The 22,461-nt window shown below is 38.7% G+C and overlaps 7 protein-coding genes across 7 annotated transcripts; 4 read left to right on the top strand and 3 right to left on the bottom strand.

Moving 5' to 3' along the window:
- Window positions 1-2,551: 2,551 nt before the first annotated feature.
- Window positions 2,552-5,333, top strand: LOC101296911. The gene is made up of 3 exons (XM_004308602.1): window positions 2,552-2,860; window positions 3,837-4,744; window positions 4,853-5,333. Exons 1-3 carry the CDS (start codon window positions 2,552-2,554, stop codon window positions 5,331-5,333), a joined length of 1,698 nt encoding a protein of 565 aa, XP_004308650.1.
- Window positions 5,334-5,913: 580 nt separating this feature from the next.
- On the bottom strand, window positions 5,914-7,456 carry LOC101304615 (B3 domain-containing protein Os04g0386900-like). Its single transcript, XM_004307134.1, has 3 exons — window positions 7,029-7,456; window positions 6,521-6,681; window positions 5,914-6,421 (listed from the first exon to the last, which is right to left on the bottom strand). The coding sequence occupies exons 2-3, from the start codon at window positions 6,653-6,655 to the stop codon at window positions 6,110-6,112; spliced, it is 447 nt and encodes a 148-aa protein (XP_004307182.1). The 5' UTR covers window positions 6,656-6,681; window positions 7,029-7,456; the 3' UTR covers window positions 5,914-6,109.
- Window positions 7,457-9,855: 2,399 nt separating this feature from the next.
- On the bottom strand, window positions 9,856-11,846 carry LOC101296619. The gene is made up of 3 exons (XM_004308601.1): window positions 11,825-11,846; window positions 11,043-11,127; window positions 9,856-10,595 (listed from the first exon to the last, which is right to left on the bottom strand). Exons 1-3 carry the CDS (start codon window positions 11,844-11,846, stop codon window positions 10,388-10,390), a joined length of 315 nt encoding a protein of 104 aa, XP_004308649.1. The 3' UTR covers window positions 9,856-10,387.
- LOC101304323 (B3 domain-containing protein Os04g0386900-like) lies at window positions 11,811-12,651 on the bottom strand. Its single transcript, XM_004307133.1, has 2 exons — window positions 12,388-12,651; window positions 11,811-12,153 (listed from the first exon to the last, which is right to left on the bottom strand). The coding sequence occupies exons 1-2, from the start codon at window positions 12,517-12,519 to the stop codon at window positions 11,890-11,892; spliced, it is 396 nt and encodes a 131-aa protein (XP_004307181.1). The 5' UTR covers window positions 12,520-12,651; the 3' UTR covers window positions 11,811-11,889.
- Window positions 12,652-14,829: 2,178 nt separating this feature from the next.
- LOC101296334 lies at window positions 14,830-16,788 on the top strand. The gene is made up of 2 exons (XM_004308600.1): window positions 14,830-15,141; window positions 15,495-16,788. Exon 2 carries the CDS (start codon window positions 15,496-15,498, stop codon window positions 16,786-16,788), a length of 1,293 nt encoding a protein of 430 aa, XP_004308648.1. The 5' UTR covers window positions 14,830-15,141; window position 15,495.
- Window positions 16,789-16,851: 63 nt separating this feature from the next.
- LOC101304035 lies at window positions 16,852-17,986 on the top strand. The gene is made up of 2 exons (XM_004307132.1): window positions 16,852-17,694; window positions 17,794-17,986. The coding sequence occupies exon 1, from the start codon at window positions 16,863-16,865 to the stop codon at window positions 17,679-17,681; it is 819 nt and encodes a 272-aa protein (XP_004307180.1). The 5' UTR covers window positions 16,852-16,862; the 3' UTR covers window positions 17,682-17,694; window positions 17,794-17,986.
- Window positions 17,987-18,900: 914 nt separating this feature from the next.
- LOC101296048 (ATP-dependent RNA helicase SUPV3L1, mitochondrial-like) lies at window positions 18,901-22,214 on the top strand. Its single transcript, XM_004308599.1, has 2 exons — window positions 18,901-21,251; window positions 21,779-22,214. The coding sequence occupies exons 1-2, from the start codon at window positions 18,901-18,903 to the stop codon at window positions 21,831-21,833; spliced, it is 2,406 nt and encodes an 801-aa protein (XP_004308647.1). The 3' UTR covers window positions 21,834-22,214.
- The last annotated feature ends 247 nt before the right edge of the window (window positions 22,215-22,461 follow it).

Raw genomic sequence — 22,461 nt, 5'->3', positions numbered from 1 at the left:
GATAAATATCCAAGTTGATCTGACTACCCAGGAACAAAAGCAACTGCACGTACGTACTGTATGTAGTGCCCAGATGCAGAACGGTGTCATTCAGCTTTTGGAAAACTAACGTACATCAGTAAGCTAATTCAGAATGCATGGTTAGCTAGCTGCAGAGCTCCCATGCTTTTTCTGGATATATGCATGTATGGCTAGCTTGAAACTAATTAACAAGTTCTGGCCGGACTTTGGAACTTTGACGATCGATGACAATTAATTATGGGTGTGTCTATTGTCACCCCCATAAACTACTTTACTCACCTCATAACCCATTTTACTCACTCTACACTCTTTTCACACCTCACTTGTATATTTTTAATTGTCAGTCTATTTTGTTCACTCATTTACAATACATAAAATATCATTTTCTCAATTCTACTTTGTTCACATTACATATATTTTTCAATTTTAGATTTGTTTTTTTCATCCTACATTCTCTTCTGATCCCATATATAAATCTTTTAATTTTTAATTTACTTGTAGAGATGACGAGAGAGAAAAAAAGAGCAAAGAGATGACAAGAGTCTAAGAATATTTGTAGGGATAGACGAAGCATCATCATAGAAAAACAATGAAGAAAGAAAAATACAAACAGTTCACCTCATCTTCAGGTTGGATGCTAGCGCTTGCGTCGTCAGACTTCATATAATGACTGAATATGATAAGTTATGAGTTAGGGTTAATGAAGTACTTGTTCATCCAAAACAAAAAGATAAAAAAGAAAAAAGAATTTGTAATTTGTAACAACTTATTGTCTATTGATGTAATCTTACATCAAAATATTTTTGTATTATAATAAATCAAGAACGTGTGGGGTGAACAAAGTGGTTTGTGGGGTGACAATAGACGTACCCTTAACTATTTTTTTTTGGGTAAAATACTGTATAGTCCTTGTGGTTTGAAGTCGACATCTGTTTAGTCATGATGATTTTATTTTAATCTGAATAGTCCTTAAAGTCACAATTTTTCATCTAAATAATCCTTATGGTTTTATTTTAATATGAATAGTCCTTAAAGTCGCGATTTTTCATCCAAATAGTCATTCCGATAATTTTCTCAGTTAAAGGCCACGTCAGCAATTTAACTGAGAAAATTGACGGAATGACTATTTGGATGAAAAATCGTGACTTTAAGGACTATTCAGATTAAAATAAAATCACAAGGACTAAACAGATGTCAACTTCAAACCACAATGACTAAACAAATTTCAATTTTTTTTTTTTCAAAACATGGCAACACACCATCCCGAGCAAACACGTGCAATTATTCCTATTAGTTTATGTATGTCATGCAACACTGCACAACAGAAAAACCCCATCATTGAAGATGTTTAAGAACTAAGCGCGAAAGACTATTAGGGGCAATATAATAATGTTGCAATAGGATATCGTTTTAGCACAAGGCAATGAAGGCATGCCTTAACAATAACCTTACCGGGAGGAAAATACTCGACTCAAGCAGTACTGATTCAAATGACTCGGATCCAACCAAAAAGGAACCGATCAAGCTTGACATACCGGCCAATTAAACAACCCTTGACAACAGATACCTAAATCTGCCCATAATAGGCTATTGGGGGTGTTACCTTGTTTGTACCGTTACATTTCATGGTTACCTCCATTTGCTATTTCATTCTATAAAACGGTTTGCAACTTTACATTTCCCCCTCTCTAAGTCCAGTATCAAGTTCTATTAAAATTGTAAGAGAAGCAGTCGAGGTGACTTGAGGCCCTCTCACAATCTCTTTCTATTTTGGGTCATCCATCACGGATATACAAGTAAGAACAATATTTTACGTATAACACATACACCAACATGTTTAGTCCGGCCATCATATATATGAATTGTTATGAATAATTTGGATTACTTAGTGTACTTACACGTCGTACATAATAGAAGAATTTTTGTGCATGATAGAAGAATTTCTGCAAAATACAGTTATAATTAGTTTTTCATTTTAACTTTAAATTTAGTAATCCATTTATAAAATTGTACCTTCCCCCCTTATTATGGTAAGCAAACTTTCCTTTTTTTTCCTTTAGTTTTCTTAATAAATCTTCCAGCGTAGCGTAAAAAGTCGTTATGATGTTCCATCTGCTACAAATTATGCTTGTAACTGCCTTTCAAGGTTTTATCTACTTTGTCCCAACAACCTTTACATAGCGAACCCCAACAAATCATCATCATAAGTTTTATACAGAAGCCATGACACCCCCATCACTATTCCCATTCCCAACTCCCCTCCCTCTCCCTCTTCCTCTCCTCCTCTTCCCATTTCTAACTTCTCCTATACACACCTCTGCACCCACAAAAACAGCCAAAGTTTGCATCTCAGCAGAAGCAAAGAAAGTCATGAAAAGCTAGCATTCTATTCTTCAGGCAAACCCAACACCAAAACCCACTAAACCCTCCTTTTCTATCTCTTTTGATAAAACCCTGACCAGAACACGATTAATCACATTGATTGATCGATTATTTTTATTTTTTTAGGGTCTAACAAGATTCAAGAATAATGGTGGGAGAATCAAGAAAATGGATGATACTTGTGGTAACAACATGGATTCAGGCATTTACAGGCACCAACTTCGACTTCTCGTCCTACTCTTCCGAATTGAAGACGGTTCTTGGGATATCTCAGGTGCAACTCAACTACCTTTCTGTGGCCTCAGACATGGGCAAGGCCTTAGGGTGGTGTTCTGGTGTTTCCCTCATGTATTTACCTTTGTGGGTTGTCATGTTCATGGCTGCCTTGATGGGTTTGTTTGGTTACGGCCTCCAATGGTTTGTCATCGAAAGAATGATCACCCTGCCGTATGTTCTGGTTTGTCTTCTATCTCCTACATTTTCTGGGTTTTTGCGTTCATGGTTAATGTCGTTTCTTGATACATTATGTCATTGGGGAACTCAATTTTGACCCAAAATTGGTGAACCTCTAACGGCCACCAAGAGACCAACCTAAACCACAAGTAATGTCCAAGATTGGTTTGCCGTCCTACTTTACCTTCCTGTGTGGGTTAGCTGAAAACTTAGAAAGGGACAATTTTAGCACAAATGGTGAGTGAGACAAACACATCATCCCCTTTTTTCTTCTTTTCTTTTCTTTGGACTCAAATACATCATCCATCATGGATCGGTCACTTCCAGTTTTTAAAGAAAAACCTTCAAGGATGTGGGACATACTGATTGCTTCTGCAGTGCAATCATATTTTTTCTTTGGACCAATTTTATGTTGAGCATAATATAGACAAGCAGCATAGTATTACTTCCTTGATCCAAAAATGATCACGGTCAGTAAAATTATTTATCCATGTATTATGTTTCTTCTTTTAAAGATCTTCAATAGAAAAACCATCATTTCTTTGTCTTAATGTCTTCTCGAGATTTGCATCAGAGAACACTAGGTTAAGGTTATTGGTTTTCTATGAAGACAGGATTGAAAAAAGAAAACTAGATTTGCACGGGGATCCTAACTGTAAGTCAAGGAATATGGTTGGTAGCTTCAAAGATCTCACAATGAAAGAGTACATGGATATTTCATATAATAAATAAAGTTTCTTTAGTTGTTTATTAGAAAAGGAATTATGATGACTTTTGTAATTACTCAACTATGATCTATCCCTTCTATGAACAAAAACCATACTGTACTTGGATACACAAAGCCCTTCAACAATTTGAAATGCAAGTTTCTTGTTCTTTTTCTTTTGATCATCCAAAATGGTTAACATAATACAACCAGCATTTAAACCAAAAGCAAGAAAGAAGTAGCTGAGTTGATGTGTTAATCTTTGTTTTGGCAGGTATTCTTTTTGTGCTTGTTGGCAGGATGTAGCATCTGTTGGTTCAACACAGTCTGCTATGTATTATGTATTCGGCACTTCCAAGCCAACAGGGCACTTGCATTGTCCCTAACAATCAGTTTCAATGGCGTAAGTGCAGCCCTCTACAGCCTCATTGCCAATGCCATAAACCCTTCTGATGACAACCTCTACCTCTTCTTGAATGCACTAGTCCCTCTCTTCATATCTGGTGTTGCGCTAGTCCCTCTGCTTCGTCAACCCCCTCCGATTCAGCCACTTTCTTCTGAGGCTATTCATCGTGACTCCATGGTTTTTCTTTGCCTGTACATCCTAGCAGTAGTAACTGGCCTATATCTCCTCCTCCTCAACTCACTGTCCTCTAATATATCAAATGCTCGAATTCTCTTGGTTGGTGCTATTTTTCTCTTGATCCTACCTTTGTGTCTGCCTGGCATTGCATATGCTAGGGAATGGGCTTGTCGGAACATGCCCTTCAGCTTCCAGAATGAAAACTCATCAGACTTCAATCTGGTCAACCCTGATGATCTTGAACTCCATAAGGAACTGATTGGTGAAAATGAAAATGGTAATGTGGTGAATGCTACTTCTTATGGGCTGATAGACAAAGAAGGTTGTTTATGGTGTTTTGGGAAGGTGATGGAGAAGGACAGATTGACAGTGCTTGGGGAGGAACACTCCGCTCGGTTGCTTGTACGCCGCTGGGATTTTTGGTTATACTATGCTGCATATTTTTGTGGGGGAACTATTGGATTGGTCTATAGCAACAATCTTGGGCAGATTTCAGAATCACTTGGGTATAGTAGCATGACCAGTTCTCTTGTCACACTATATTCTTCATGCTCCTTCTTTGGTCGATTACTAGCAGCTGCCCCAGATTTCCTGCGAGAGTAAGTATCTTCTACCATTAAGGAAACTACAATGCTTCAACAAACGATTATTGTGGAAGCAGAAACACAATATGCCATAAAAACTAACCTTGAGCCCTGGTAATGCAGTAAGATATACTTTGCGAGGACTGGATGGCTTGCAGTTGCGCTGGTGCCAACACCAATCGGCTTCCTCCTGCTTACTCTATCAGGCAGTGAAGCAATGTTGCGCGCCGGAACAGGCTTGATAGGGATAAGCTCTGGCTTTGTGTTTTCTGCAGCGGTGTCTGTAACATCTGAGCTCTTTGGGCCAAACAGCGCTGGTGTAAACCACAACATCCTCATCACCAACATCCCTATTGGTTCACTGCTGTACGGCCTTCTTGCAGCTTTGGTGTATGATGCAAACGAAGGAAGCTCAGTGATCCAAGTGAACTTGTTAAAAGAAGCAACATTGTGCATGGGTAGGTCATGCTATAGGCAGACATTCATATGGTGGAGTTGTATTTCAGTTGTAGGGTTAGCATCAAGCATCTTGCTATTCCTACGGACCAGAGCTGCTTACAACCGTTTTGAGAGGAACAGATGTCAATCAGAGTCCTCCTCTTAGCTTTAGATTCACATTTTGGTGGTAGAATTTTGCTAAATGCTTATAGATGTGTGTATCTCAAACACATTCAACAGTTTGACACATAGAAATCATACACAAGTGTATCTTTTTTTTTTTGACAGAAAATATGAAGTGATTTCCATGTAACATTGTACATGTTAAGATAACACAGAAAAAGCCAGAATTCTGTAGAAAAGTTTCAGAAAATTTTACTCATGCTTTGTATTTTCTTAAACATCATTTGTTTATCTGTTGCATGAACATAGTAATTGAATCATGTTCTGCTAAAGGGTACACCAGTATGCAATAGACGCTCATGTAACAAAAGAATCATGCTAAAACAGAACAGAACAGAATTGAACATATGCAATAAATCTGCATGCTGGCTACGTTACTTTAGCGGACGCTATTGAATTGATTGTGTTGGTTTTTGGATCAAATGTGTTCAGCCTGATCATCCAGCCCTTTTGGTCTCATATTGCTTTAGCTGTCCCTAAATACAATGCCTCATTTGTGTAAGATCATGACGTTTGGGAGAAGTTATGAGATGGTGAGACTAAACTGATTACGAGAAAGGATGAGATAGGTTATTGAAAGTTAATGTTGGTAGTCACACAAGAGAAATCATATGCCCACACATGAACACAGTTGTCATTTGTCAAGGTTCAAGGGTAGCACAATAAAAGGCTCTAACAGAGTTTTAACTCCAAAGTAAGATAAGATAGATTATTGAATCACAATCCGCAATTCAAATTATACTGGCAATGCCCTCAAATTTAAATCACAAAGGGGTTCGCTGCATCCTCACCGCTGTACTTGTCTACAAGTTCAGCCGGGATGTCACCTCTGAGAATTTGGACTCTAAACATCAGCTTCGTGCTGCTGCACTCCATGAGTTCAAACACACACCCATCTCCGACCTTCAGATTGTTGTCGTCGACGAATGCTTTCCATGACAGTGAATCCACACGTACTTGTGAGGTCTTTTTGGCTGCATTGCATGTCATTTCCCAAGTCCTGCCCGCAAATGTGAGAACTATAGGGACTGAACAGGATGGTAGTAGTGGATGTATCTTGGATGGGATTGACTACATAGTTACAGTTGTGTAAATGATCAGTTCAAATGTTCAATAAACGAGACTAAAAAAAGCTTCCAAGTACATATGTATGGGAGTTCGGTTTAGTACCATTTGACATTTGGGGTTCACATGTGATTTTGTGAGTATGATGTCAAAGAAAGGTTTCCCTGAAAGTGGCCAGAATTCATCCCCACGCAATTCAGTCGCAGGATTTGATGAGGATTGGTCTGCAGGGTCTCCCATTTCAGGATATTCAGCCAAGAAAGTACCTGATGAAAATTAAAGATAGAAGCTTAAGATGCATATAGTGATATAGACATATATATATCATGGACAATACCATCAAACTTATCACTAGACTATCTAAGCCATTTCATGAGCTAGCTGTCACTAATTGGATGCTCATCAGAATCACATTTCAACATGCACAACAATGTTTATGAAGTAATTGATAGAAAATTTTACTTCTAGTAATTTCTAATAATTTGCAAACAAATGCAGAAGTACACTATGAAAATTCAACAAAAACGTTCTTATAGAGGCTGATCGAAAAACCAGATCACCCAGATATAAAGTTGGAACAACAACCATTACTCTGAAGAAACTAAGATTATACCTTTCAAGATCTGGTTGCAGAAAGCCAGGTAAGGTTGGACTGAGAAGTGAATGTGATCAAAGGCTTAAAAGGGAAAGAGGAGTTGCATTGGTTTCTTTAACTTCAACATTAGAAGCAAGCAAAGGTTATGCTCATATAAGAGAGAAGTCACTAGGAAAATGACAAAGTAGCTCTGATGCCTAGGTGTGTTGGAGATGGAGACCCTTCAGTATCCCTTAAAGTAGCCATGATTCTGATTCTGCATCAGAATCACGAGACCAACAGAAGCAATGTCATACTTTCTTTGAACAACTCAGAAACATTCATTTCCCAACACACAAAATAAAAGAGAGAAAGAAAAAAAAAGGAGAGGAGAAAGACAAACTCATACGAATTATGAAGAAATTATGATGCCAAAACTGGCATATCTTTCACAAACCAAGTTTTAATCCAAGAGCCAGGGCCAGTTTTTGACCAAATGTTAAGGTAAATACCCCATAACCAGACTGCTTATTTAGCTAGATCACCCATCCTCTCATCCTTTCGTTTCTCCTCATTCAACTTATACCACAACATTGAATCCAAAACACAAATACAATTGAAAGAAAGATCTTATGGAAGAATGATAGACTGATTTCCCCATATTTTAAGAAAAAGATGCAGATAAGCTTTGCATTCAGCATCAGATATGCAATTGCATGTATGAGCTGGACAGAGGATCAAAATACACAGAGGCTGTTTCAAAGGGTAGAGTTGGACAGCTCCTGCCTGCAATCTTTCAAATAACGTGATTCCCTCAAATGTAGCTGATCAAAAAACATGAACTCTTTCATCCGTCTACTTGACATTATAGTTCTAAACAACAAAATTAGAGAACAACCACTCTTCCCAACCAAGCTCTATGTTTCTTTGCATACAACATATGCATAAACACAAGCATAGTAATTAACCTTTCCAAACAAGATGTTGTCAAATTCAACCACACAACCAAGGCAAAACATACATCTTACTACTAAGTGCTCTTGATATATGCACTACTAATTTTATACATTTTACAGAACAATGGCTCTCTCCCTCCTCACCGATGACGAGCTGGGATGTCAACTTTGAGGACGTAGACTCTTCATAGCCCTAATCTAACATAATTTTACTAGTCTTGTAGCGCTGCATTCAGTGAGTTTGAATGCACATCCATCACAACCTTCAAATTGTTGTTGTCAGTAAATATTCTCCAAGCTTTTACTAGTTTTGAGAGTACCATTCCATTTCATCTCCCAAGCTCCTGCCTGCAAAGGTGAGATTGCAGGGACCGAATGGGATGGTAGAATTGGATGGGATCCCCTATATCAAATAAATGATTATTTCAAGGAACTATAATGAAGGTATTAAACTGATAATCCCAAATTATGCTAAATTAGAGTTCCCTACTAGCCGAGCCTTGTTTTTCTGTGATCAAAGGGTTCAAAGGAAAAATAAGAGTTCCATTGATTCAGTGCTCCTATAAGAGAAGTCAGTAGCAAAATGACAAAGTAGCTGCCATGCCTTGGAGTTTCCCAGATGGAGACTCTTCAGTATATGGAGTACATGTACTTAATACTTTTGCTCCATGAACCTCCCACTCAAACTTTGGACCATGAATCTGATTCTGCAACAAGTTCACGAGATCAATAGATGAAATTTCCTACTCTCTCGTCACTGGTCAGTTAAATTAGGAATCATATCTACTTTCTTTGTCTCTATGAACTCAGAGATTATCATTTCCCAATACACAATAAGAAAAAGAGGCAAAACTCTGTTACTCTGAAGAAATTAATATCACACAAGGAGTCTCAAGGCATTCAAATCCTACAGTTGATGGTCTTCAGAAAGGCCATCAACACCAATAAAACTATTTTTCTTTTTTTCAAATACCAGGGAGCATCACTGATATTGCAAAGCTGGATTTCTGTATCAGAATAGAAACTTACATTGCTGGATTCAAAGCTGCACATACAAAAATGTATTGCCATTTTCAGGAAACTCACACCAGCTACAGAAAAAATCTTGTGAATCATCTTTCAAAATGACTCCAATAATGGAGGACTCTTTAGAAAAGGGACTTCTAGCAGATTTCAAACCCCAAGAATATGCAAAAATGAAATTATTTGTTACAAACTTAATAATGCATCACATGACTATGAAGAGGGTAATCAAACCTAGAATGGTAGAACCAACCTTAATCCTTTTACACCATATAAACTGAAACCTGAATAAATTTGAGGCTCCATAGTCTTCCGTGTTCACTTTTTCACAAATGTGGGATCTTAACCTTGTTATTCACAGCTATTTCTATAATTTTATTCCAGATTAATATATGACATTTCCTTAGACCCTAAGCAAACAGCAGGACAATATCACATGCATCAAAGAGCTGGGCAGTATCACATGCGTTACTTATGAAGAAAAAATATGTCATCAGTAGTTAAAAGTAATATGCTAACCCTAATTAAAAGTAATGAAAATTAAACAAAAGGATTTTACATATGGGTGAGCACGCAAATGATTTCAAATGTGATTTTTCCTGAATGTTAAGAAAGATAGGCTTCCCTGAGAGATGGCCAAATTCCATCTTCGTGATTCAATTGCACGAGGATGAATTTTGGCCACTTTCAGGGAAGCAATTCCGATAATGATTCGGATGAGTCTCCCATTTCAGAATCTTCTACCTCGTCAACTGAGACTTAATAATGTACCACCTGCATACAAGAGGTACTATCATGCTTCTGGCGTGGTTGTGTTTGATGGCTAAAGGGGAATCCCTATGGTTGAGATGGAAGAAAAGAAAGATTTGTCTCACTATTCTCAGTAAGGGAAGGAAAGGACACAATCCGCTCAAGAGAGTTCTTGTGATCCCGAGTCGAATCAAGCTATGCAGTCTGGTTAGGAAATTCTCTTAGTAATAGTCGGAAACGGAGAGTTAGATCCGATGCCATTACCATTGATTCTGTTGGAGAAAGGAGACGGACTTTCCTGAAAAAAGCTTCAAGCAAGGCTTTCTTTCTCATCAATCCGGATAAGTAAACAGTAAAAACTGGCTTAGGGCAGGTACAAAGACTCGGGATGAGCTTCTTAGCGCTTACTCCTTAGGCACCTGGCTGACTCTGACTGAAAGGAGAGGAATGGAAGCGAGAAAAGCGAGAGGAGCCCGTTTGAGACCATAAAGCGCCGACTCATTGAATAAAGGGCCGGAAACCCATAGATGACGGAGTAGATAGACCCGGTGGAGGCTGCATATATATCTCCTCATGCAAATCAAAATTCATTCTTCACATCAAGTTGAAACAACTGCCAACCACGAATCGCAGCAACTGCGATCAAGGTACGTACAGACGCCATCTTGGCTACTGGTGCAAACGTCTCCTCATAATCCAAGACTCCTGAGAATACCCCTTACTAGACGGGCCAACTAACGCTCCAGAGAACAGGGATAGAATGGGATAATGAGCTAGAGGAGTCCATTCCCTCACTCGCTTTCCATATTTATGACATCTGCTTTCAATGTCAGCTGGATTGGCTAGTTGATTGTTATTGTCTCCTCTTTTTGCCTTTCTATGAAAATAAAAATAAAAATAAAACATTATGATTATTAAGCATACATAATCCCTATTGCATCAATCAAATCGATCATAGTAATAGATCATAGATTAGTAAACCCAAAAAAAGGTAGCTTGAGATCATCAATCATCTTAAACTAAACTTGTGAGCTTAACTGGTATCCTTTACTAGTCTTCTAGCTATTGTAAACAGCAAACCTACCTAATTTGGTGGTGAGCCTTTCTTCATATCTATGAAGAATCAGAACTATCCCTAACCCTTAGCCCATTATCTCTTCTCCATATCTATTTTCATTTTTCGGATCAAAACACTACAATCTCTCTTTCTCTCCTTCCTTACAATCAAACTTTGCTTACTTAATATCGAATTCCATCACAGAATCCTATTCTCATTGTAATAACAAAAGAGACATAATTAAAGTTTGGTGCTTTAAGAAAATACCTTTGAATATGATCTCTGGTGAGAAACTGAGATTTGCCCCCAAGAGTTCTCAAGTATGCTGTGAAAAGAGATAGGTGGTAAAAGGCTGAATGAAGAAGAAAAGCGATAGGTGGTCTCCAATAAATATAAATATCTGGACCATGGTGAAAAGATTTTAACCATGGTTAGTCCATAGTAGTCAGATTTTTATTTACCTATTCTTTTGTATAGCTAAAGAGTAAAGACCAAACTGTAAATATTTGAAGGCTTAAGATGTGTAGTTTACTACACCAGGGTGATCATTGCTTAGTTTTGTCCATTTTGTTAGGGACAATAGCTAATCCAAGATTCTATTCAAGAAAGGGTAATCACAATTTCCAACTACTTGAAAGAAAATGATTTAGACCAAGCAGAGTATCCTAAGATCAATGGAGTAGTAGTTGAGCAATGAGCAGTTTTCTTTTTCATCTGATCATTTTTAAAGGCCACATTTCAAAGAATTTTTCTTCCTAAAGAATAGTAGAAGTTATCATTCCACATAGTTGTGTAAATGACAGTAGAGACTAACAAAGTGTGAGTGTGTAACTAATTAAAAGTTAAATAGAACTTGAAATCGACTCTTCATCCACAAGTTTCTCATTACATTACAACAAATTCACTCCATCTCTGCCTCCTAGATGGACTGATGAACTTGTATAGCTCTAAACATATCTAAAATTAGCGGTACACGTAGTAGCTAGGCTCTCCTTATCTCCTCATTTATATTTGCTCCTGAGCAGTTCTGTGAGTCAGGATATTGGTACATCCACGGAAAAGAAACATCATTATATAGTAATGGGTTTCTCTGTCTCACCAGAGTACTTCTCTATTAGCTCAGCTGGGATGTCACCTCTGAGGATTTGGACCTTGAACAATACTTTTGTACTGTCACACTCCCCATGAGTTCGAAAATACATCCATCTCCAGCCTTTAGGCTGTTGTCATCGACAAATGCTTTCCATGAGTGTCGATCCACTAATTTAAGACGTTTTGTTTCATTATAGGTCATCTCCCAGCTATTTTCCCCAAAGCTGAGAACCATAGGGACTGAAGTACCCGCAGGTAAGTTTGGATCAAGTGTGGTTGGGATCTCCTATAAAAAGCAACAAACGATTTCAGTGTACTAGACTAAAGCTAATAGAATGATGATTCCAAATCAGAGTATCAGTCCCTACACCCAGTTCTTTCTAATTATAAGCTTATATCCAAACTTTTTACATGAAAATAAGTGCTATTTGGATGTTACTGTAAGGAGACTGATAGTGTCATATATATGTGCTTATGCAGTTCATCTAATATATACTGTACTCGAAACCATCATACTTACCATTTGGTAAATGGGCTTGACATGGGATTTTGTGAGTATGATATCAAAGTAAGGTCTCCCTGAAAGTGGCCAAAATTCATCGCCATGCAATTCAATCATAGGAGTTGCTGAGGATTGCGCCGTGTCTTCCATTTCAGTATGTTCTGCTCGGGCAAACTGAGACTAATAACTTATCTGCAACAAAGATGAGTCCTGTCAGGCTGTCATGATTTAGATGTAAATAAAACCAACAGCAACCGCCCGCACATAAGAAAGAAGAATTTATATGATGGAAAAGAAATCATCGATTTTTAGTCATCTTACTCATTAATGACAAGATGCAAATAATTTAAAATAGTACCTCAGAAACAAAAATCATCAAGCAAGAATGCATATGCAATCTAGCTATATGTATGAAACATTGAAACCAGATACAAAAATAGACAAACTTTTGTTCTCCTTCATAGAACTAAATTTGAATGAGAATCCAACAAGGTGTAGCACAAGGATACAAGTAAATACAACTACAAGTAGCTCATGACATAACCCTTTTGCATGGAGAGAGATATCAGAGACTGAGAGCATAAACCAAAAACTTTGCAAATAAAAAAGAGCAGCCGGACCTCAGTTCTTCCTACTTAGCTCAACAGCTAACCTACAGTTGGATTATTAGTTTAGTTTACTGCTCTCTCATTTAAGCGTAATAAAATAAATCAAAGTGTTAACACCTTGATCCACTTTGCTTAGCCAGATAGCCTATGTCACTAGCTAAGTAGACCCTACTAAGCCTAATCCATCTCTTAATCTTTCTTTTATATTATGGATCTCTTAAAGATCAAAGCTTTCCTGGTCAAAACCTTACCTAATACTCAAGATCCACCTCAAAATCTCAGTGCTTCCAAAGCTGGCTGTTAAAAGTCTTCATGCAAATCTCAGGAAGAAATTCAAAACACCAAAAACCTTCCCTAAGCAACTGGTGGACATCAATGAGGGTCCAATTATGTATGTAAAGAACAAAAAGCTAAGACCACCCATTAGCCACTACACAGGTTTTCAGAGTAAGAACTAAAATGGTGAAGAAAGAACAAAGCTTTGAGAAAATACCTATGGAGATGGTCTCTTGTTGAGAGTTGGCTTTGGAGTGGAGAAGTGCATTGTAGCTAGCAGTAGGTACTTAAAGGAGTTAGGGCTGACATTGGTAGGTATACCAACTATATTTTCCAATACCATGTACCAACCAACTTAAGATTGGTAGACAAAATCTTGTACCAAAACCAACCATCAAAGTTGGTATACCAACTTAGTTGGTACGGTTGGTACTCGGTTGGTACGGTTGGTATTGGGCCTCTACCAAGTTTAGATTAAGGCCCAACAAACTGAAAGGCCCAGCCCATTTGAATCCTTTTTTTAGGCCTATACAAAACTTCTATCAATTATCAAACTATTTAAACACATTCAAAGTTTCACACATCATATAATTTCAAATGCATAAAGCCATAAACAAGCAAGATCAAACGTTCAAAAGTTCAAATGCAACAAGCCAACAACGTCCAAAATCTTATACAGAAAATTAAACAACATATGTCCAATGAAAACACAAAAGTCCAAATTAACAGGGAAAGAGTGATGCTGCGAGGCCGGGAGAGTGCTAGACTGCTAAACACCAGTCTGGGCAGAGGCAGAGGTGTTACTTGGTATGTTTCTTGCTGCCTCGAAGCCTTGGACAAAAGCATTCTCTGCAAACACAACAACAAAATAAAATATATATATATATATATATATATATATATATATACACAAGAATTATGATTACACAACAACACAGCAACACAACAAAACAACAACACAACAATTCAATATGATGATCTCAACTCTCAAAATCATATAAATGTCATGTTTCAGATCAATAATCAGTAGTTTGATATAGATCAAGTTAATGACATGTAGTTTGATATAATAAGTAGTTTGATATAAATCAAGTTAATGACATGGAGTAGCTTAACTTAACCAGGGTTAAGTTCAATGAAAGAGAAGAGTTAGGTGGTCTCATTATGCCATGAGTTTTTGTGTTTCATTAATGGAGTCATAGCTACAACTACACAGACAAAGGCATCTTTGCCATTTTCAGGAAAGTTACACTAGCACCAAGACAAAACTTCTGACGCCAAATTGCAAAAGCTACACATTATGTGGATGGACAAATTACCTTAAAAGACAGGTCTCAATTGAGAGGGAAAGCCCTCTCTTTTATTTTTAATTTTTTGTTTTGTTTGCCAAAGCAGAAAAGAGAAGATAAATGTGGATGGCGGGTATTGTAGTACTTCTGGAAAGGGTGGTGTAGGAGTGATAGCTAGAGACAGTGAGGGGAGTTGTGTTGCAGCCTATGATGCACGGACACCTCTAACCATGGAGTTTCGGAGCGTCGGACGCTCCCCGACACGCCGATACGTACCGACACGGCCCGACACGGCGTCCGACACGCCACGTGGTGTGTCCGAAAAGTCAAACTTTTTCGACACGGTTGCGACACGTTGACCATTTCTCGACACGGCGTCGACACGGTTTCGACACGCCACATCACCATTTAAAAAAAAAATTTGAACTGACCTAACACAGAGAGCTAGAGGGAGCCGCACTTCTCTCATTCTTCCCATTCTTCCCAAATAGTTCCCAGAGTGAGAAAAGTTGAACCCAGCGACCACAAGCCGAACCCAGCCTCCAGCTCCGACCGACGACCTCAGACCGGCGACCTCTCCAGCCTCCGACCTCATATCTGTAAGTAATTCTTTCTTTTTCTTTTCGTCTTTCGACCTCAAATCAGTGTGGGTGTGGGTCTGTGGGACTGTGGGTTACTGGGTTAGAATTTGATATATATGTATATTTGTATGAAGATAATGGACTAAATGGAGGAAGGAGGTAAGTGCGGTGGGTGGGTGCACAGGTGTGGATCCGGGATCATATATACTATATATATATATATATATGTGATGTTATGATGACCTATGGTTCAATTTGTTTATGTGTTAGACTGAGAATTCTCCATCTTTGTTCAATCAATTTATGCATGGACTAAAAATGGACTTACGGTATGTGGTGTAAAGTTTGTATATTGTGATTCAATTGCACAGGATGAGTACTTCTACTTCAGCAGCATCTACAGAACCTAGTGTCGATTCAAATGTGGAGGAAAATTTATCTGCGCCACTTTGGAAATATGTCACTAAGGATATAGTTGTTGATGTCGACGGTGTTGCAAGAGCAGGAGGAGGAAATGTGAGTTTCACTTGTAGTTTCTGCGAAATGAGATTCAATGGGTCACATTCTAGAGTCGAGGCTCATTTGCTTAAAATCCCAAGAAAAGGGATCAAGCCTTGCACCAAAGTCACACAAGCAAAAATGCAAGAGATGCAACAACTTCTTGATTGGTGTGCGCAGCAATTGCGAGAGAGGGCTCCTAATAAGGTTCCTTTGCCTCCCTCTTCTAGTTTTTCCGGAAGTGGTTCAAGCTATTTTCCATTGATGGAGAGGGATGATGAAGCAAAAAAGAGAAGAGTGAGTCCACAACTAGCCAAAGCTTTCAAGATTGAAGATAGGCAACAATGTGATGCTGAGATTGCGAGATTGTTTTACAGTAGTGGACTATCGTTCAATGTTGCAAGGAATCCTCTCTACCGAAGCTCTTACACCCGTGCTAGCAATATTCCGGGTTATGTTCCTCCAGGGTACAATGCTTTGAGGACCACACTACTTGATAATGAGAGGCGTCATGTTGAGCGGACATTGGAACCTGTGAAGAAGACATGGAAAGAGACCGGTGTGAGCTTGTGTTCCGATGGGTGGACTGATGGCCAAAAGAGGCCATTAATCAATATGATGGCTGCTGCTACAAACAAGGCTATGATGTTGAGAGCGGTCAATTGTGATGGCACGACCAAAGACAAAACTGAAATTTCAAAATTGCTTTTGGCATCCATCAATGAGATTGGTTCGGAAAATGTGGTTCAAGTGGTGACGGATAATGCGCCTGTTTGTGCTGCTGCCGGTGCAATGGTTGAAGAGGCACATCCACACATATTTTGGACACCATGTGTGGTACATACACTCAATCTTGTTTTGAAAGATACTTTGAAAGCTAAAGCTTATCTACCCGGGGAGAATGTGGAAAAAGAGTTGGGGTGGCTTATGGATGTTTGCAATGATGTTTGGTTCATAAAGAATTTTATCGTGAACCATAACATGCGTTTGTCCATGTATAATGATAATTGTGCCTTGAAGTTGCTCCAAGTTGCGGAGACAAGATTTGCTTCTCATTATGTGATGCTTAAAAGGTTTAGAGATGTGAAGAATGGCATGCAACAAATGGTGATTAGTCCAAGATGGACATGTATAGAGAAGATGATGTTAAGAAGGCAAGAGCGGTGAAGGAAATGCTATTGAGTGACTCCTTGTGGGAGCAAATTGATTTCATGATTGCATTTATGTCACCTATATATGAGATGATAAGGATGGCCGATTTGGATAAGCCTTGTCTTCACTTGGTTTACGAGTGGTGGGATACAATGATAGAGAAAGTGAAGAAGGCAATTTATACTCCCAAGTTTGCCAATGTCTTATCAATTCATTGTGATGCATCAAGGTTTTATGATGTGGTGTACTCCACCTTGATTGCTCGGTGGACTAAGAGTTCCACCTCACTTCATTGCATGGCTCACTCTTTGAACCCAAAGTATTATAGCTCTCAATGGCTTGAAGAGGATCCTAACCGGGTTGCTCCACATAGAGATACCGAGCTCACCAATGAGAGGAGGAGATGTCTTATCAAGCTCTATCCAGATCCGCAAGTTCGTAATAAAGTGATGGAAGAATATGGATATTTTTCATTGAACATGGGTGATTACTCAAGACCGGATGCTTTGGAAAACAAGTTTTATTTTGAGCCTCTAATTTGGTGGGCCTCCTATGGAGCTTCTACACCAAGACTCCAATCTTTGGCTTTGAGGTTGCTTAATCAACCTTGTTCATCTTCTTGTTGCGAAAGGAATTGGAGTACATATAGCTTCATACAAGGTTTGAAGAGGAACAAGTTAGAACCAAAAAGAGCTCAAGATTTGGTGTATGTTCATACAAATCTTCGACTTTTGGCAAGGGCCGAGCCTACCTATTATAAAGATAGGGACTCAATGTGGGATCTTACGGGAGATGGTCATGAGTCTATGGAACCGGGGATTAATGATGATGTGCTTGAGCTTGCAGAATTGTCTCTTGATGAACCGGCATTAGAGAGGATGCTTGTTAATGATGAGATGGACTATTGAAGGTGATTAGTAGGTAAATTCTTAGCTATATATTCTCTATTATTTCAATTATTATGGAATGATTAAGATGTTTAGATTGATTATGGAATGACCAACTCTTATTGTGTATTAGGTGTTGCATTGTTGAAGGTGCAAAGTTGTTGCCCAAACGTCCAAACTCCAAAGTTGCTGCCTATTGTGGCTATTGCATATGTCATTTATGAACATCTCTTCATTTGCACTTACTAAATCTATTTGAAGTTGTTTGATTGTTATTTGTAATGGATTTAGAACACTATTTTGTTAATAAGATTATCCTTATGTCAAATTTTAGTATCTTTTTATGTATTTAGTATATAAATATATATATTTTATTTGCCGTGTCGGATCCTCTGTTTTTAGGTTTTTCCGTGTCGCCGTGTCGCGCCGTGTCGTGTCGCCGTATCCGTGTCCGTGTCCGTGCAACATAGGTTGCAGCCCTATCTATACTCATTCCCTTTGCACAATCTGCTTTGCACTCGGAGGCTGAGGCGTTGAAAGCCGGCTTACTCATCAAAAATAGTCTGAACTCTTAGAGAAGGTGATGACTTGTCTGAGGTTTATGATTAAACTGCATTTAATCTTGTTTTACTTAGACATGTCTATCGTGAAACAAAACTGTGTGGCCAATAGAATTTCCCACTTTGCTCAAGTTTTCCTTATGAAATGAGTTTTGGTTAGATTCTTTTCCGGATATAGTCTAGGATGTTTTTTTAAAAGATAAATTTAATATAACACAAGGTTGTGATGTCAAAATATGATCAATTATGTTTTTTTTTAAAATAAGTGTCATAAACTATTAATTAAAATGTCATCAATTAGTTCTCATTAGAATCACTTCCACACCAGGTTCAGGCGATATGTGTCCCGGTGTAACTACTCACAGACTTGCATGAGTTGCATCTAATAATAATGCTCTTTGGGAGCGTACTCTCCTGTAAAAATAAAGAAAAGAGAGGGAAGATATTGTTGTGCTTTTGAGTTCTGACTATCTTAAACGACGTCGTTGCAGGGTTTATAGGGGTTTTAGCAGTACGCCACCACCATCTGAGCTCTTTGCTCTCAGAGTCGCAGATCAATCATCTTCTCAAGTCTCAGGTGAGCTCCCTATAACCCCCAATCTCTTATTTGCTCGAATTCCTATTCAACTTTGATTCGCTCTTTATTATTGATTTGTAGTTTCTATGATGCAGTTATAGAAATGGTTAGAGGCCATGTAAATTTCTTGTTCCGAATTTATGGTTGTGAGAAAAGCTTATCTAGGGTTAGGGTTTTGCTGTCCAATCAGTATCCCACTGTCTCTGACTGCTCTGTATCGCCAAATCTCCCATCTTTACCCGATTGCAATGTCTCAAACCGCTCAATTTCGACGAATTTAGTTCATCTTAGAATACCCACACAGAACCCGGGCGTTGCGAAACCATTTTCGAGTGACGTAGAAGATGGAGGTGAGGATGGGAGTGATAGTAGAACAGTGGTTGATGATTTTGATGCTGATGTGGGGAAAAGTTCTGAGCTTGACTACTTAAGTGGGGATAAAGCTTGTGCTTCAGCGAATTGGGGAAATGGTGATGGAGATAATGAGGGTTTTATTTGTGATTCTATGGTGGTGGAGTCGGAAGATGATGATGATGAGAATGCGTGTTCAGTGAGCTTTCAGCACGTTGCGTCATGCAACGCTGTTGAATTGTATAGGGAGCTTTGTGATAATGAGAAGGTTGTAAAGCACAAGCAGAGTGATTGGGAGACTCTTCAAGAGGTTTTTCGGTATTTTGGAAATTCAGGGTGGGCAACCGATCAGGCTCTTGGAATATACATTAGCAGGTCATTTTTTCCTACCGCCGTGTATAAGTTTCGGGACATCTTCTTCAAGAAGTGTACTGCTGATGTTGGCAAGTATGTGGTGTCCCTGGGTCCGTCTGATGATGCAGTAAAGTTTTTGTTTCCTGTGTTTGTTGAGTTCTGTTTGGAAGAGTTTCCTGAGGAGATCAAGCGCTTTCGTGGTATGGTTGCATCTGCGGATCTCACTAAGCCACATACTTGGTTCCCATTTTCTCGGGCTATGAAGCGTAAGGTGATTTATCACTGTGGTCCAACCAATAGTGGGAAAACTTTCAATGCTTTGCAACGGTTTATGGAAGCAAAGAAGGGTATATACTGCAGTCCTCTGAGATTATTGGCTATGGAAGTCTTTGACAAAGTAAATGCACTTGGGGTGTATTGTAGTCTTCACACGGGACAAGAGAAGAAATTTGTCCCATTCTCAAACCATGCTGCTTGCACAGTGGAAATGGTGTCGACTGACGAAATGTATGATGTTGCTATTATTGACGAAATTCAGATGATGGCCGACCCATATAGAGGTTTTGCGTGGACACGAGCATTACTTGGGTTAAAGGCTGATGAGATACATCTATGTGGAGATCCAAGCGTTCTGAATATTGTTAGAAAGATCTGTTCAGAGACTGGTGATGAGTTGTATGAGCAGCATTATGGGAGGTTTAAGCCATTGGTGGTTGAAGCAAAAACACTATTGGGAGATCTTAAAAATGTTAGGTCTGGAGATTGTGTGGTTGCTTTTTCAAGAAGAGAGGTATTTGAGGTTAAATTGGCAATTGAAAAACACACCAACCACCGGTGTTGTGTTATTTATGGTGCATTGCCACCAGAAACTCGTAGACAGCAGGCAAATTTGTTTAATGAGCAAGATAATGAATATGATGTTCTTGTTTCTACTGATGCGGTGGGAATGGGTCTGAATCTTAATATTAGGAGGGTTGTATTCTATAGTCTTGCAAAATACAATGGTGACAAAGTTCTCCCAGTTCCAGCATCTCAGGTGAAGCAAATTGCTGGAAGAGCTGGTCGGAGAGGAAGTGTCTATCCAGATGGACTTACTACCACATTGAATTTAGATGATCTGGATTACTTGATCGAGTGTCTGAAGCAACCTTTTGAAGAAGTTAAGAAAGTGGGGTTGTTTCCTTTCTATGAGCAGGTTGAGCTATTTGCAGGGCAACTTTCTAACATTACGTTCTCCCAGCTACTTGAAAAATTTAGTGAAAATTGCCGCGTGGATGGGTCATACTTCTTGTGTCGACATGATCATATAAAGAAGGTTGCAAACATGTTACAGAAGATTCAGACGTTATCTCTGGAGGATCGTTTTAACTTCTGTTTTGCCCCAGTAAATATCAGAGACCCAAAAGCTATGTTCCATCTTCTAAAGTTTGCTCAATCATATAGCCAGAATCTCCCTGTCAATATTGCTATGGGAATTCCAACAGATTCTGCTCGTAGTGATAAGGAACTCTTGGATCTTGAGACTAAGCATCAAGTGTTGTCTATGTATATGTGGCTGTCCCACCACTTCAAGGAAGAAACTTTTCCATATGTGAAGAAGGCTGAGGCAATGGCAACAGATATTGCAGAATTGTTGGGTCAGTCCCTGACCAATGCTGATTGGAAGCCAGAGTCAAGGCAGGTATCAAAGCCTCAACAGAAAGAAGGTAGTTATGAGAGGCCATTGTCACGCATCAAACAGTATCACAAGTAGGTTCCTGTAGTACTTACTAAACCAGTGCATTTAGTATAGTCCAAGTACTCTCAACTCAGTCCTTAATTCTACCTGTCTTTTGTTGTGCTCTAGTCAGTCCTTACTCCTTACACAAGAGTATGCTGTTTTAATTGAGCTTTTGGCATAATATTACCAATTTCCACCTTAAAAATGTTTTGATCAATTTCTTTCAATATTTTATCAATATTATCATTCAGTGAAGATAATATAGCTGCCAATGATTCTAGTTGTAACTGATCTTGTTAATGGGTCAGTTAAAGTTGAACAGAGAAGGTTTAGAGGTGTTGTTTATAGTGGCCGGAAATAGCCATTGTTCACTATTTTCAATATTCAAGTACCTTCTTAAATAATCTCCTTGATCAATAATAGAACCAGAAGACAGATACCATATAAAATAAGTGTGATAACTTGAACATTATCTGTGTTAGTTCCATTTTCTGTTTGAATGTATGGCATATGGTACTACTGCTGGCCTTTTTATGCTCCTTTTTATGACTTGCAGGAAAAGGCATGACCAGTCTGTAAATCGTGAGAACTCAGAGAAGGTGTTGTTATGATTCTTTTTTATGACTCGCGGGAAAAGGCATGACCAGTCTGTATATTGTGAGCACTTAGACAAGGTGGCTGCTTAGTGGTCATGCCGGTAATTCCACTATCACAGTGCACCAATCCCTTATTCTGTCAACAGTGTGTAGAATTTAATGATAGTTCGTTATGTCTGTCCATCAATATTGATTTAGTTTTTTCACATACCACACCCAATACCAATTCGCAGTGCACCAATCCCTCTTATTCTATCATGAGTGTCAGTGTTTGAAGCAGGAAGACCCAAAGCTAATAAACGTCTTGGTTCCAAAGACTCGGTGGAAGCTGCCCCCAGATTAACAGCTATGGTTCTTCATTATTTCTATGGCGGCTTCAAATAAGGTTTTGAGGTCATTTATATCGTGATTTTTTTTCATCCAATCAATTATATTATGCTAATTATTGTACATTAAATGCCTGACGGGGTCACTAAGGTTCAAGCTTCAAGCTCTTGCCTATAATGCAGTCCCATATTGACAACCATTGTTGCTTTCAATTTGGATAATTGATTGGATTGGAAATGTAAACTCCAATCCTGTTCTGCTTTAGTACTGTTGTTGGCTAAAAAATATTGAAAAAGAGTGGAATCGGCTTTAAAGA

The sequence above is a fragment of the Fragaria vesca genome, linkage group LG7 (genome assembly GCF_000184155.1).
Source record: "Fragaria vesca subsp. vesca linkage group LG7, FraVesHawaii_1.0, whole genome shotgun sequence".
In the NCBI taxonomy this organism is placed as follows: Eukaryota; Viridiplantae; Streptophyta; class Magnoliopsida; order Rosales; family Rosaceae; genus Fragaria; species Fragaria vesca.
The sequence above is the reverse complement of the archived record's forward strand: the minus strand, read 5'-3'. Positions and strand labels throughout refer to the sequence as shown.

Coding starts and splice junctions, on each gene's coding strand:
- LOC101296911 (XM_004308602.1), top strand. CDS start 2,552: ATGGTGGGAGAATCAAGAAAATGGATGATACTTGTGGTAACAACATGG. Junction 2,861..3,836: donor TCACCCTGCCGTATGTTCTG/GTTTGTCTTCTA, acceptor TTGTTTTGGCAG/GTATTCTTTTTGTGCTTGTT. Junction 4,745..4,852: donor GCCCCAGATTTCCTGCGAGA/GTAAGTATCTTC, acceptor CTGGTAATGCAG/TAAGATATACTTTGCGAGGA.
- LOC101304615 (XM_004307134.1), bottom strand. CDS start 6,655: ATGGGAGACCCTGCAGACCAATCCTCATCAAATCCTGCGACTGAATTG. Junction 6,422..6,520: donor TGAACCCCAAATGTCAAATG/GTACTAAACCGA, acceptor GTAACTATGTAG/TCAATCCCATCCAAGATACA.
- LOC101296619 (XM_004308601.1), bottom strand. CDS start 11,846: ATGATGTTTCTTTTCCGTGGAT. Junction 11,128..11,824: donor GATGTTTCTTTTCCGTGGAT/GTACCAATATCC, acceptor TTCTTCATTCAG/CCTTTTACCACCTATCTCTT. Junction 10,596..11,042: donor ACCAGAGATCATATTCAAAG/GTATTTTCTTAA, acceptor TTATTTTCATAG/AAAGGCAAAAAGAGGAGACA.
- LOC101304323 (XM_004307133.1), bottom strand. CDS start 12,519: ATGGAAGACACGGCGCAATCCTCAGCAACTCCTATGATTGAATTGCAT. Junction 12,154..12,387: donor TCAAGCCCATTTACCAAATG/GTAAGTATGATG, acceptor TGCTTTTTATAG/GAGATCCCAACCACACTTGA.
- LOC101296334 (XM_004308600.1), top strand. CDS start 15,496: ATGAGTACTTCTACTTCAGCAGCATCTACAGAACCTAGTGTCGATTCA.
- LOC101304035 (XM_004307132.1), top strand. CDS start 16,863: ATGATAAGGATGGCCGATTTGGATAAGCCTTGTCTTCACTTGGTTTAC.
- LOC101296048 (XM_004308599.1), top strand. CDS start 18,901: ATGGTTAGAGGCCATGTAAATTTCTTGTTCCGAATTTATGGTTGTGAG. Junction 21,252..21,778: donor CGCATCAAACAGTATCACAA/GTAGGTTCCTGT, acceptor TATGACTTGCAG/GAAAAGGCATGACCAGTCTG.